The sequence below is a fragment of the Schistocerca piceifrons genome, chromosome 7 (genome assembly GCF_021461385.2).
Source record: "Schistocerca piceifrons isolate TAMUIC-IGC-003096 chromosome 7, iqSchPice1.1, whole genome shotgun sequence".
Taxonomy (NCBI): domain Eukaryota; kingdom Metazoa; phylum Arthropoda; class Insecta; order Orthoptera; family Acrididae; genus Schistocerca; species Schistocerca piceifrons.
The window spans coordinates 20,623,727-20,637,631 of record NC_060144.1 but is presented as its reverse complement, the minus strand read 5'-3'; the positions used below and the strand labels follow the sequence as shown (position 1 = coordinate 20,637,631).

At 45.3% G+C, this 13,905-nt stretch overlaps 1 protein-coding gene and 1 non-coding gene across 2 annotated transcripts in view; one reads left to right on the top strand and one right to left on the bottom strand.

Moving 5' to 3' along the window:
• LOC124805386 (myrosinase 1-like) overlaps positions 1-6,635 on the top strand; it is a 53,088-nt gene extending 46,453 nt beyond the window's left edge. The window contains exons 4-5 of the mRNA XM_047265948.1: positions 6,276-6,428; positions 6,525-6,635. Coding sequence (XP_047121904.1) covers positions 6,276-6,428; positions 6,525-6,635 — 264 coding nt within the window. The remainder of the gene's footprint in view (positions 1-6,275; positions 6,429-6,524) is intronic.
• On the bottom strand, positions 5,044-5,127 carry Trnay-gua. The gene is given in 2 exon segments: positions 5,044-5,078; positions 5,088-5,127. It is a non-coding gene; the product is annotated as a tRNA-Tyr (tRNA).
• Positions 6,636-13,905: the final 7,270 nt, after the last annotated feature.

Below are 13,905 nucleotides of genomic sequence, written 5' to 3'. Positions count from 1 at the left end.
AATAATGAAGTTGTAAGCAAAAAAAAAAAAAAAAAAAAAAAAAATGGTTCAAGTGGCTATGAGCACTATGGGACTTAACATCTGAGGTCATCAGTCCCCTAGAACTTAGAACTACTTAAACCTAACTAACCTAACGACATCACACACATCCATGCCCGAGGCAGGATTCGAACCTGCGACCGTAGCGGTCTCGCGGTTCCAAACTGTAGCGCCTAGAACCGCTGGGCCACAGGGGCCGGCAAAGTTGTAAGCAGGTTTTCCACAGTTCTCGTGGTTGCTGAAGCATTATTCGTAGTAAATAATTGTAGGTACTCTTGAAGACAGTTTTTAATAGGCCTACTTAATGTGGGGTAGAAGGGATACAGTAGATTTTTTGTTATAGTTGGTCATTATTACAGTAGCCTACATTTAACATTACCTGATTTTTGTAATCTTTTTCGTTTGTTATCTACGAGAGGTATTCAGCATAAAGAAAGTCGTAAGCAGTTGTTTACTTGTGACATGCAAAAAGTTTGAAGACGTGACAAGAAGTACTAATACGTCTCACACTTTTTGCATGTCACAAGTAAACAACTGCTTACGACTTTCATTCATCTGACGTAATACAGGTACGTTAAATCTTTAGCGTTATGCACTTCCGATACAATACAAATGCTATACACTATATTTTTTTATTAACGTTACTTTCATTGCAATATGTCTAGTAAACGAACTTTAAAAGAGATAAATGCAAGTAACGAATAATTTTTACAGCCACTGTATCAAATTTTCCTGTGCTGTGCGTAGTAGGCTACTATGAGTATATTATAGCTGTAAAGAGAGGCATTTAACGAATGATTTCGCCATATTGTCTTGTGCTTTTGATTCGGTTAGTTTGTACTCCACTACTCCACTACCGGCCATTCAAAAGTCCCGCCCGCAGTTTGGCAGAAAAATGGCCGCCGTATCGTCCGGTTGGCCACTCTCTCCCTATACAGACTCGCTAGCCACGCCGAAAACGCCACCCTGCCGCGCTACAGAGTTTAGAGCAAACAGCGCGGGCGGCCCGACCTCTGTAATGTTGTGGCTGCGCTCTCGTTTGTTCATTGCACACTGCGTTGTTTTGTTTTGGCTACTGCTACGTCTAATGTTCCCGGTTTGGATTCTACTCCGGCCTTGTCGTTCTGTCGTGTTGTCTTGTTGTTCGTCCATCGCTCTTGCTGTCTTTGTGGCTTTCGGCGATTCGCTGTCGACCCCCTCGGACAGGGTCAGCGTCTCCTGCCGTGCCACAGTTCCAGTTACCATATTTGGCGACGAGATAAAACGTTGACGGTGTCTCACGGATGAGAAACTCGTGCAGCTCGTGAAACAGCAAGAGCAACAAGCAATTGCTGCTCTTGCAGCTGAAAATTCAGCTTTTGTCAGAATGCTTGCAGGTGCGGGGTTCACAACCCGTTCAGGATGTGGTCGCTTCCCAGGCGCAGTCGCGCCCACCGGCCTTTACGCCGCTTAACGACTCCAAGGAAGACCGGGGCAAGTAGCTGCAGCGGCTGAAACACTTGGCCGCTTTTCGTGTTTCTGGTGACGCTCTCCAACGCTCGCTCTTCCTTCTTCGCCTTTCTCGGAGACATTTTTCTTAACAAGTTGGCTGCCCTATCCAATCCGGTTGGTCACATTAGAGGAGATGTGTTTGTTGCTGATGAACTATTCGCTACGATTCCATGTGTTCCCGTCGCGTCACTTCCATCAAGACCACTAAGCATCTAGGTCTGTAATATAGCTCGAGGGTGACGATTTTGCAAGGACTGAGTAAAAATTGTGATTTCACTCGTGCAAACCCGTCTTTCGAAACCTCAAGTGCGGATTCCTTAATTCGAGCCGTGTTGGTCCAGTTAGTCCCCCAATCCACAGGTACGCACAGCACTCTTCAAACTGGATAGTACCTCCCTGGACGATATTTACAAAATCCCGCACAATTCGAGATCGCGCAGGCAGCAGATCAACGCCTTATGGCTCGTCTCCAGGTAGCAACGGTTCACCCACCACCAAGGCGTCGAAATCATCGTATGTCTTTTTCCCGACGACAGCGTCGTGATTCGTCACTTTCGGACGTGTCAGTGGCCGATGAGTAGCCAGTCGCACCACGTCAGCATAAGCGGCGGGGTCTCCCATCTTGCTTAACTGTCTCACGACGCACCGATTCGGAGACTGTTCAGATTGCCCGGCGCACTGCACTCTTTGTGGAGAGAACGGTCATCTCCGAACTGTGTGCCATCAGGCATCAGGACAATTCGTCCTGAGGGCTCCACACTTGCGTCAATGGACAGTGCATGAACTCCAAGCCATTGTCCTCCAGTGCAGTCCTCCAGCTACCAAGATGTTTATTGATCTCACGGCTGCACATCGGGACTTGCGTTTCCAGGTGGACACGGGAGTGACGGTTTTTCTGGTGAACCTGCCAGTGTATGCTTGTATGGGGCCCGCCGTCCTGCAAGCTGGTTGCATACGGTGACAGCTCCATTCCCCTCAGAGGTCAATTGACAACTGCGGCAGCAAGCAACTTGATCACACGGCCGATAACGCTGTTTGCTGTCTATAGTCACTCGGCTGCCAACATTTTCAGCCTGGATACCTTCTCGTCATTTGGGTTTTCCTTCATGGAGGAAGTTCAAATCGACTCGGACACGGTTCCCTTTCAAGAACTTGACGATGTTTGTGCCTCTTTCACGTCTCAGTTCGAACCTGGTCTAGGTGCACCACCAATTTCGAGTCACTTACTACTCTACATCCAGGTGCAGTGCCCCGTTTCTGTGAGGAACGTTCGCTTCCGGTCTCTCCATGGACGGTAGTTAAACTCGAACTCGATCGCCTTACGAAGCTGAGTAATTAAACCTGTCAAAACTAGTGCTTGGCCCACACTTCTGGTAATGATTAAAGAACCAAATGGCTCCTTCTGGCTCTGTGGCGTTCAAATCAATGGCTCTGAGCACTATGCGACTTAACTTCTGATTTCATCAGTCGCCTAGAACTTAGAACTAATTAAACCTAACTAACCTAAGGACATCACACACATCCATGCCCAGGGCAGGATTCGAACCTGCGACCGTAGCGGTCGCTCGGTTCCAGACTGTAGCGCCTAGAATCGCACGGCCACTCCAGCCGGCTGGCTCTGTGGAGATTTTTGGTCGACAATCTGTTATGTCCTAGCCAGTAATGCCAACCGAGCCCGCTGCCAAAAGGTTGGCAGCATCAAAGTCCGGACGCCGTCCGCATAAGCAGCGCCAGCGATACAGGAAATCGCCGCAAGTCTGCGCGCGCCACCGCTGGCTTCCGGGTTCTTAAGCGCAGGAGTCGCGAGCGCTAGGACAGTTCTGTATTCGCCGCTCAGTTGTATACTCGCCACCGAATTGTGTACTTGCTAGTCAGTTGTGTGTTCATCGCGGCAGAGTTGTTGTTTGTCGTCAGCCGACGCTGACCTAGCCGCTCCGACTCGAACTAGACAGATTTCTGTAGACACCGAGTATCTTCATGAATAAAGATAAGTACCGACTTATTTAATCAGAGTGTTTGGGGTTTCATCTTTCTGTTTACTGTTCCAGCGGACCGGTCGGCCGCTATTAAAAGTGTGGCGGTGACTTCGTAAGCCATTTCTACCGCCAAGTGTTTGTCGCTACGAACACCGCCACAAAACAATCAATGGCCGGGAACATGTGGATACCTACCCCATACTACGTCTGGAGGACCTGTGCTCATTTCCAGATCCCACTGGACGAAGAATCACAGTGCGTAATGGTCATCAGTACACCCTTTGGCTTGTTTGCCCTCTGGAGTCTCTTCCAGTCTGGCAGTATTCCAGAGATACCTAGAACAGTTAACTATGTCCATTACCTAGATAACTAATAGTTTCAGGAGCACCTGCGCAACCTCTGCACCATCTTTACAGTGTTGTGTGATGCAGGACTCAAGTGCCACCTGCATCGTCTCAGCTGTTGACTCCTCTCGCATTTCCAAAACCTACACGAGCTGTAGGGTTTTTTGGTTAAGGTGAATCATTATTTTAAGTTCCTCCTGCAAAGACCACTCATTACGGACCCACTGAACCAGTTACAGAAGAAGAATGTTCTCTTCTGGTGGTGGGCTGCCTGTGATCATACTTTCACCCAGCTTTATCACATTTTATGCTCAGTGTCCTGCCATTCACCTCTCGAAATTTAAAGTCCCTTCAAAACTTGAAGTGTTGTAGCGGCCGTTCACGGCCCAGAATCAATCACCTTTATGACTGAATCACGCACGTTACCATAGGTAAGTCTGCCTTCTTTCAGCATTCGATACAGCCCTCGAATCACTCCACTGCGCACTTTCCTCGAACAGTCCCTGTCATCGCTTCAATCGAGCAGTGTTTTGCCACTGCACAACTGTCATCGGATGGAGACCATCCCCACCAAGAGTACATCGTTCTCCAGGTCTGCTGACGTTATGTGATTCAGGCTGAAAACTTCGCTGACTGTGCAACAATACTAAAATAAAGAAATTTCATAAATATTCTGTTACTCTCAGATCACTTACAATAACTATTAGTGATAACTGGTTCATAAATAAATAAGCCGACGCTCTTGGACAAGTGCGCTCACGTTAAATAACTGCAGATTATCGCTATGTAATCTTTAAACAATAATTTATACATGCTTGACAAGAATGTCTTCTGGCACTCTTTACAGTAGCGGAGTCGGCTAACACAAGCGAATGACCACTTTTAAATTAGCAGAATTATTAATAGCACTTGCAATCAACATTTAAATAAAGTTAGTGGCAGATTACATAAAAACACAAATATAACAAAGTATTTCATTTGCCGTGTAAATATGGAGAATACGATGTTCTGACAAATATTTACATAATGAAAAAGATGTAAGAAACGTCATAACTCAATAAATAAAATAGGTGGCTTTCAAAAAATGGTTCAAATGGCTCTGAGCACTATGGGACTTAACTTCTAAGGTCATCAGTCTCCTAGAACTTACAACTACTTAAACCTAACTAACCTAAGGACATCACACACATCCATGCCCGAGGCAGGATTCGAACCTGCGACCGCAGCGGCCTCGCGGTTACAGACTGAAGCGCCTAGAACCGCTCGGCCACACGGGCCGAGGTAGCTTTCAGGGATGACAGCTACCACGAGTGCAATGCTGTCACCTAAGAAACCGTTTGTTAAAATCGCATGAAGCGATTGAAAGTTGTTAATTCAGAGGTTCGTTGTGAAAAAGTTTATTCTCTGTTAGAGATTAACTTCGATGTTTTAAAGATATTGGGGTATTATTGGATCTTTGGATGTTCCTCATTTCTCGGAAATCGCAGATGTATTCAGATTTGCGCTAATATCTGTTAGTTATTGTGGAATCTCAGAGAGCTGTAACATAGCCACCTTTAAGATTTTCTGACACCGCCATTTCCTGGACGATCTCCTACACGAATGACATGCGGGTAACAGCCGCCCAAATTCCCCAGCTTCGGGACTTCCCCCACACCCGGTCCCCAGTCCTGTGCTGACGCACGTGGCTTTCCTGGAGCGGTCGCCTTACCTTGTACTGATTCTAGGCTGCCGATTGTTCGCCTACTTCGGAGTAACGCTAAGCTCTAGCACGGCCGCAGCGTACTTCCGCTCGCAACGACGTCCAAACGTGGACTAATTAATAAATACTAGCAGGCGGTAGGTTTTGAACGGGCGACTCGCAACACGACGACAGCCAGCGAAAAAGCTATCACACTACATGACGTGCGCCCATGCATGGCCTGCCCTCAAAGCTCAACTTATGCCACTAGTTCTCTCCCTCTGGACGCTATGGCTCGCCTCAATCAACTCCTCGCGGTAATTCGAAAAGTACTCCTAAAGTACACGGGCAGGTTCACAGCCATACTACAAATGCCTGTTGGGTTACCTAGTTTTTCACTTGATGCTATGATTTCCTCAGTGATTAAGGAAAATAAAGAAATAACGTCGCCGAATATTGGTATTAACACTGCGTCTTCTCCAACTCATCTAAGTTCCCAACGCACGTCATTGTTATTTAGTGCATGTGACGTTCCTTGCACTGTCTCACGCAATAGGTGAGTGGTTCAGTATGCTCTCCTTACGCAGTTCTTTTCTGACAGATACGCCCAACGAGATGCAGAAATATTCGTAATTATTGCTGACAAAAGCATACTATGAATGACGCTGGATGTATATACAAAGTCTACTTATTTGTCAATATATCTCATATGCATGACTCAGACACGTATTTCTCTTGCTTCAGATTCCACTCGATCAGTCAGCCGCAGGGTTCAGACAGATACTGAACTGGTTGGTTGCCGAATACCCTGGATACCCCATTTTCGTGTCGGAAAATGGCCTAGGCAACGACGGTAGCGTCGGTCTGAACGACACGGACAGAGTAGAGTATTTTGCGGTGAGTACACGATTGCTAACGAGATCTGCTTCCAATTATTGTATCACTTATTTTAAAGAGCCGCTAATAGCCTACCTAAATTGTTGTCTCTTCCAGGCTTTCCTTCCTGCCCTTTTGCAAGCTGTGAACCTAGACAACGTTCCCGTGGTCGGCTACACGTGCTGGAGTCTCATGGATAATCTGGAGTGGCAACTGGGATACTCGTGAGTTATCCGAGCTACGATTTACCTTAATGATTGTTGCGATAAATTAATACACAATGCAGTCACATTAATCTGACCACCACCTCCATTCGACGTCGACGCGCAAAAACCAGTCACATATGGTAGGTGCCTGCACTAGCGGTGGAGAGTATATAAAGCGAGAAAGGGTGACGCGGAAAAGCGTGCAATGTCGCCGTTATGGAAATGGAGCATTCACCTGACGTGCAAGAGGCATGGTCATCGGCCTTCGGGCCACGGGTGGAAGCATTTCCGAAACGGTTAAGGCTGTAAACTGTTTGGGTGCCACCGTGGTTAAAGTATATCTTATACAGCAAATGAAGTTATACAGAACTACTGCCGAGGCAACTGCTATGCAGCGTGGATCAATAGATGACAGGGGTGAAAGACGTGCAACTGTTGAGCAACTGGCCGCCCAAATGAATAAGCGACTACCGACAGTATCTCAATGACGACGGTTCAGCGAACGTTGGTGCACATGGGCCTCAGCAGCACGTATCTGGTTCACGCAGCCACGCTGACTGCTATCCATAGGCGACAAAGGGTGGAATTTGCATGCCAACGTCGCAACTGGACGTCCGCTGAATCACGTTTTATACTGCTTCGGACGCATGGCTGTTGGCGTGTTCGGCCCTGCATCAATCGTTGGAAGGCTCCAGGCCGAAGGTAGAAGTGTTACGGTCTGGGGAATGATTTCGTGGCATTTCTTGACTGATCTCGTCATTCTGGAGGGCACAATGGATCAACACAAGAATGCATCTATCCTCGGGGACCGTGTCCACCCTACACGCAGTTTCCTTTTCCTTGACACGATGCCGTCTACCCGCAGGACACTACATCGTGCCACACGATTCGCAGAGTACACGGATGGCTCGAAGAGGACCAGCACGAGTTCACTGCACTACCTTGGCCAGCAATCTTCCCGAATTTAAATCGAACCTAAAATCTATGGGAGCACCTCAATTGCACTGTTTGCAGCATGGATCCTCAACTAAGAAACTTAGCGTAGGTGGCCACGGTGCCAGAATCAATATGGCAACGCATCCTTGTCGGCACCTTCTAGAACCTCACTGTCTTTCTGCACGTCCACACTGAAAAAGGTGGCTGTTCAGGCTCTCGACAGGCGGTCACGTTAATGTAACTGCTCTGTGTGAATTAGCGTTCTCACTTGTTCTCACAAAGTGAAAAATCCTGTTATCATGGCGATAAAAATAGTGTAATTCATTACTGTCAGTACTCTCGATCATTTGGTAAAGATAGTTCTGAAGACATGCAGTAGCCATTCGCTTTTTGTATTGACACGTTGTGCGCTTTTACCCATCTTTATGTGGCGAATTATCTTCGGCAGTATAACATTTTTACTGATTGCATTTTGAATGGTGCAACTGTCTTTTGCTCTGCGATTTATACCTCTTTTTCCGCCTTTATACCTGTAGAAGAACCACTTTTATGTTCACTGATGCAATGACTCAGAGTGACATTCATCATGTTACCTGCTAGTGTGTTGGTTTATATTGTTCTTTTTCGATCGGAAAGTACATCTTAAGTGAAGCTGCAGTTATATCACACATTCCAAAGCTAATTCTGATGTCAGTTATGTTTACAGACTTAATATTTTTCTGACCTTTAAAGTTAGTACATGCATCCGATGGCTATAAAATTGTGTAAAATACAATGAATATGCTGTAATGAGTCGTGCCAGATTACCTTACTGACTTTGTATGTCCAAATCAAATGGTTCAAATGGCTCTGAGCTCTATGGGACTTAACTTCTGAGGTCATCAGTCCCCTAGAACGTAGAACTACTTCAACCTAACTAACCTAAGGACATCACACACATCCATGCCCGAGGCAGGATTCGAACCTGCGACCGTAGCGGTCACGCGGTTCCAGACTGGAGCGCCTAGAACCGCTCGGCCACTCCGGCCGGCTTTGTATGTGCTCTTCATTGCCATTATATCTATTAAGTATGACCTCAATGATGCGTAGCATCCAGAATAATAAAACTTATACCGCTAGAGTGAAACAGCCCTCAAAAATTGTGAGTGGATTGAGATTTTTAGCTTCAGGTCTATATTCGTGCCTCCTGTAACAATTAGTTAACACGCACGAAATGTATTCAGAGTTGCGAATACAAAAAACCCTTCAGCTATATAATGGAATAAGGACAATGAAACTGTGCGGGACCGAGACTCGAACCCGTATTTGCCGCTTAACCCAAGCGGTTGCCTTATCGTTGGACTATCCGAGCACAACTCACGGCCACACCCAAAGTTCTACACGTCGTCAGTCACGTGTCTACAACCAGCACTCGTATATCTATTATGTACTGTATATTTCCGTACAGGGGAGACATTTTAATTGAAAGTCCTTTGCTCAGTGCAGATAAATACGAAATTAGACCACCTGATGAATGACGAATCGGAACACGATACAACAGCGATTCTGCGTGACATGTATTCGAGAAGTCCTCGGTAGGTTTCAGGAAGTACATGCCACCTGATGTCTGCTCACAGGCAGAGCAATTCCAGTAAATTACAAGCCGGTGGTCTGTGGGTTCGGAGCTAACCCCCGATAGCGTCCTAAACGTGTTTCCCTTGATTCAGACCACGCGATATCAATGGGTTTCCCCAGTTGTGACCCGCCTCGGCGCCGCGTACATACTTCCCTCATCCCGTCGTTCGCCTGCAGTGGCACCAGACGTTATTGAGTCTCGTAATGTGAAGTGGGGCATCAGTATATGAAACTATTAACTGACGTTTCTTCTCCATTGGCGGGAGAGATATTCGGAGATAAATCGCAGCCACATGGAAAGCTCTAAAGGATCTATCTGCATTACGAGCTGTATAGATGACACCAGTTTCCGTCACGTGATGCTACTTGCTTGATTATTTCTGGCTAGTCATACTGTTCTCAATTAAAAGCAATTGATCGTATAGACAGCCTAAGGAAATTGTTAAGCACCATTATAATTACAAGAGAAAAAACTTTGGAGGTGAAGTGAATAAAACATGCACGCCACTTTTGCGCCAGGAGAATACGACCGATTACTTCTAATCAAGAACTATGTGACCAGTCAGAAATTGTAACACAATCATTATTATGTGACAAACAGTAGTGCCATGTATACGGCTCATAATGCGCTTACGATTTCAGGATGCACTACAGCTTTATATACAATTCCCAGTTTGAGTCTGAAGATACTCCAACAGATGGGGATGAAACGTCAGTGAATAGTTTTATACATCAGTCACGGAGCGACAGTCCCAAAATTTTATGTGAAGAAAACACTGGCTGCTACGTTCACACTGCACCTTCTCGGATTCTGTTCCAATCACTGGTGACATGCTGCCGTGGGTTGTTGGCGAAGCTAATACTGGGTACGTTGTGGGTGCATGTGGCCGCTCTGATCTCAGCCTTACCATGTTGAGTACTTCAGACGGTAAAGATGTAAGAGAAGCCGAGTTCCTGCTTCTGCAAATAGATGTGCCTTATCAGAAATTTTTAATCGGAGTAAACAGTAAATCACCCAAAATCGGCGCAGTGGTACTGTCATCCTAGCCCGCACTCAAGTCACATAGTAAGAGCATTTGATTGTCATGGGAGACACAGGTAAAAAACCTGAAGCTAAAAGTTCACACTACTGGCGATTTAAGGAGACTGTTTCACTCTAACGATTTGAGTGTCACACCTCAGGGTCCGATCATTCAACGAATCGTTAGAGTTGATATATTGTATTTTAACCTCTTTTTCAATCAAACACACGTATCTATCAACTTTTGAGGTCAGGAATAAACATAGCGAACTTTAGTAGCTCTGGAACATGTAAGAAAATTGTTACTTCACTTCTCACGTAATTTACGATAGAAACAAAATATACAGGGTGTTTGGGGAGGAAAGGTCAATATTTTAAACAGTGATAGTATAAGTAATTCTGAACAAAAACTGCTACATGAACGTAGGTCTGCAAATGCTCCTTTAGGGAGGTATGGGTATTGAAAGGAACTTTAATTCTGCAAAATTGATGTGCACAACATGAGCGTATACACAGTACAGCTGGACCGTAACGTGGTTCAAATGGTTCAAGTGGCTCTGAACGCTATGGGACTTAACATCTGAGGTCATCAGTCGCCTAGAACTTAGAATTACTTAAACCCAACTAACCTAAGGGCAGCACACACATCCATGCCCGAGGCAGGATTCTAACCTGCGACCGTAGCGGTCGCGCGGTTCCAGACTGGAGCGCCTAGAACGGACCGTAACGTGATTTTCTTGCACGGGTGCATGCCATGTTTACGCCTTGCAGCCTACCACGTATTATGATCATGTTACGTACGTAATACAATCACCCGTTGTTTGCGTAGCTGTGCCGTGTAAGCCGCACTGCGTAGTGTAGCGCCAACTGATCCGTTAGCTGTGTAGTGTATGGTCTTAACTGTGTTCGTACAAGCGCTGCTAAGAATGCGACACGTCTACAGTAATGAGGAATACGCAGATATGGTGTGTTATTGCTTCTGCGACGTTAGTGTTACCGTTGCAAGAGAATAATAGCACAGGCGCTTTCCGACTCGACGATTACCTTATCGCAGGGTGATAACCGAAGTGTTTATCACTTTGCGTGCAACAGGCTCTCTCACAAGTAGACATTTTTCGTCCGAGCGTGCACGTCAACAAACTTTGTAAGAACGGCGAGAAATTGTCGCAAGTGTTGAGCGAAGTCCCAGTGTAAGCATACAAAGAATGTCCCTGCGTATGAATGTCCCACAGACGCGTGTATGCGAAACATTACATGCGAAAAACCTGTATCCCTTTCACATACACCGTGTCCAAAATCTCCACGTTGGCGACAATGCCCATCGACTTCAATTCTGTCACTGGGTAACTGACAATAGTCATTTGCTTCCACACTTACTATTCACTGATGAAGTCGTTTTCACGATATGGAATAATTATCGATGGTCACGGGAAAATACGCTTCAGTGGGTAGCAATTTCCAAGTTCGTTTTGCCATGAACGTTTGGTGCGGCATGAGCGGTAATCTTTTGATAAGTCAATTTACCATCAATCAGCGATTGACGGGAGAGAGGTACCTGCATGTTTTGGAAAATTCATTTGTGGAACTATTGGAAGACGTTCCTTTAGCCAAGCGAACTGGAATGTACTTTCAACATGACGGTGCCCCTCCACATGTTACCTTACCTGTGAGGGACCATCTCAACCGTACCTACCCTAATCGCTGGATTGTACATGGCGGTGCTATTAACTGGCCCCTAAGATCACCTGACGTTAAACCTTTAGATTTCTGTTTATGGGGTTGGATGAAATCAGAGGTGTACAAAGTGAAGGTGTATTTACTCGAGATGAACTGCTTCGTCGCATCGTGGACGCTGCTGAATTGATTAGCAACCATCCACAGGCAATCGAACAAGCAACACAACAACTTATTGCTAGAGCGCAAAAGTCCATTGACGTTCATGGTGGGATATTTGACTGTGAACTGTACAACATCTGTACGATAAGTGTCAAAGCTGTTTGTAAAAGACGTGGTACGTCTTTTTCAACTGAATACATATAACATGCATGTTGTAATGCATTATGTACTAAATGCAAAGTAAATAAACATTATGTAAAAATGTGTAACATAACTGTAGTTCTCTGCAACTTTGTTTTCAAGAAAATCACGTTACGGTCCAGTTGTACCGCATATACGTTCACGTTGTGCACATCAATAAAAAAAAAGAAAAACTCAGTTTGTTCAAAATGGCTCTGAGCACTATGGGACTTAACATCTGAGGTCGTCAGTCCCGTAGAAATTAGAACTACTTAAACCTAACTAACCTATGGACATCACACACATCCGTGCCCCAGGCAGGATTCGAACCTGCGACCGTAGCGGTCGCGCGGCTCCAGACTGAAAAGCCTACAACCGCTCGGCCACACCGGCCGGCCTGCAATAATGATATGCCCAAAGCATCTTAATTTCATCTGCACTATTCTGGCCTCCAAATAATTTCTTTTTTGTCTTTCTCTTTTCAATTTTCAGTCCATGCAGTTTTCAGAATCCTTCTCCAAACCCACATTTAAAGAAATCGCTTTTCTTGCGAATCATAATGTTTCAGTGTCCTGAAATCACATCCGTACAAAACAACTGGAAAGATTAAAGTTTTAGCCATTTTTAATTGGCCAGTTGTAACAGTTTCCTTTCCTTTCCTTTTGCAACTTAATTGCATCAGCTTTTTCAAGATGTACAATTTCTCTTATTTCCTCACTGCAGGAGCTACTTTTCGCTATCGTATATCCGAAAAATATATACGTATGCATCGATTTGCAGAATGATTTTTCCATCTGTAGTAACTTTTTTTTCAAATTTAGCCGTAGGCTAACTTTTTCACTTTCTTTTCGCTTCTTCGTGTAGTACAGATTTCTAACTAGTTGAATAATGTGATATGGTATTCCCATAAAGAATAGCGCGTCCCACATTTTTGCGTGGTTTACACAGTCAAATGCTTTGCTGTAGTATATGAAGGACATAAATTAGTCTTGTCGATAATTCTCATGTTTATGTTTTGCAAGCATTTGGTACCAGAGCTACTGTTCTTACTGTACTGTAATTTTCACCCATTTTTGGTTCTGTTTTGTTAGGATTATAATGGAAATGGCTTTTTCCATTCTGTAGACCAAATGCATGTGGGTGAAATGTTTTGGTGTTATACCGTTACTAACTAAATTGCTTCATTTCCTCCATTTTTGATTATTCGAGTTAGAAACCTTTTTTTTTTTTTTACTTTATTGTTATTTTAACACCTGAACAATCAGGTAGGCTGGCAGCGGCATGCTACGCCGCTCTTCAGCCATAGAGTTGACAATTACAGTACAAGAATGGAGAATGAAAATGAACATAGTGACGGGCAAAAAATAGTGGTCACAGTCACACAAAAAACACGGAGCCGTTCACACTCGACGAGAAAGACACTGAAAACACGTTGACACGGCGCACATAACACTGATGAATCCGATGGCACAAGTGAACGGAGAAGCGTGACGGCGGACACTAAAAACACTAAACGACGTCACACACACAAGACACAGATGACGATGATCTCCGGCGCGTGAAAGTCCACGTAGCGTGTGCGAGTCCGGGGACCTTTCAAGAGGGGAAGAAGGGTGAGGGCGGGTGGAGAGGGTGGAGAGGGGAGAACAGAGATGCCAATGGCTGAGGAGAGGGGAGGAGGAGTAGAAGGACAGGGGAGGGGTGG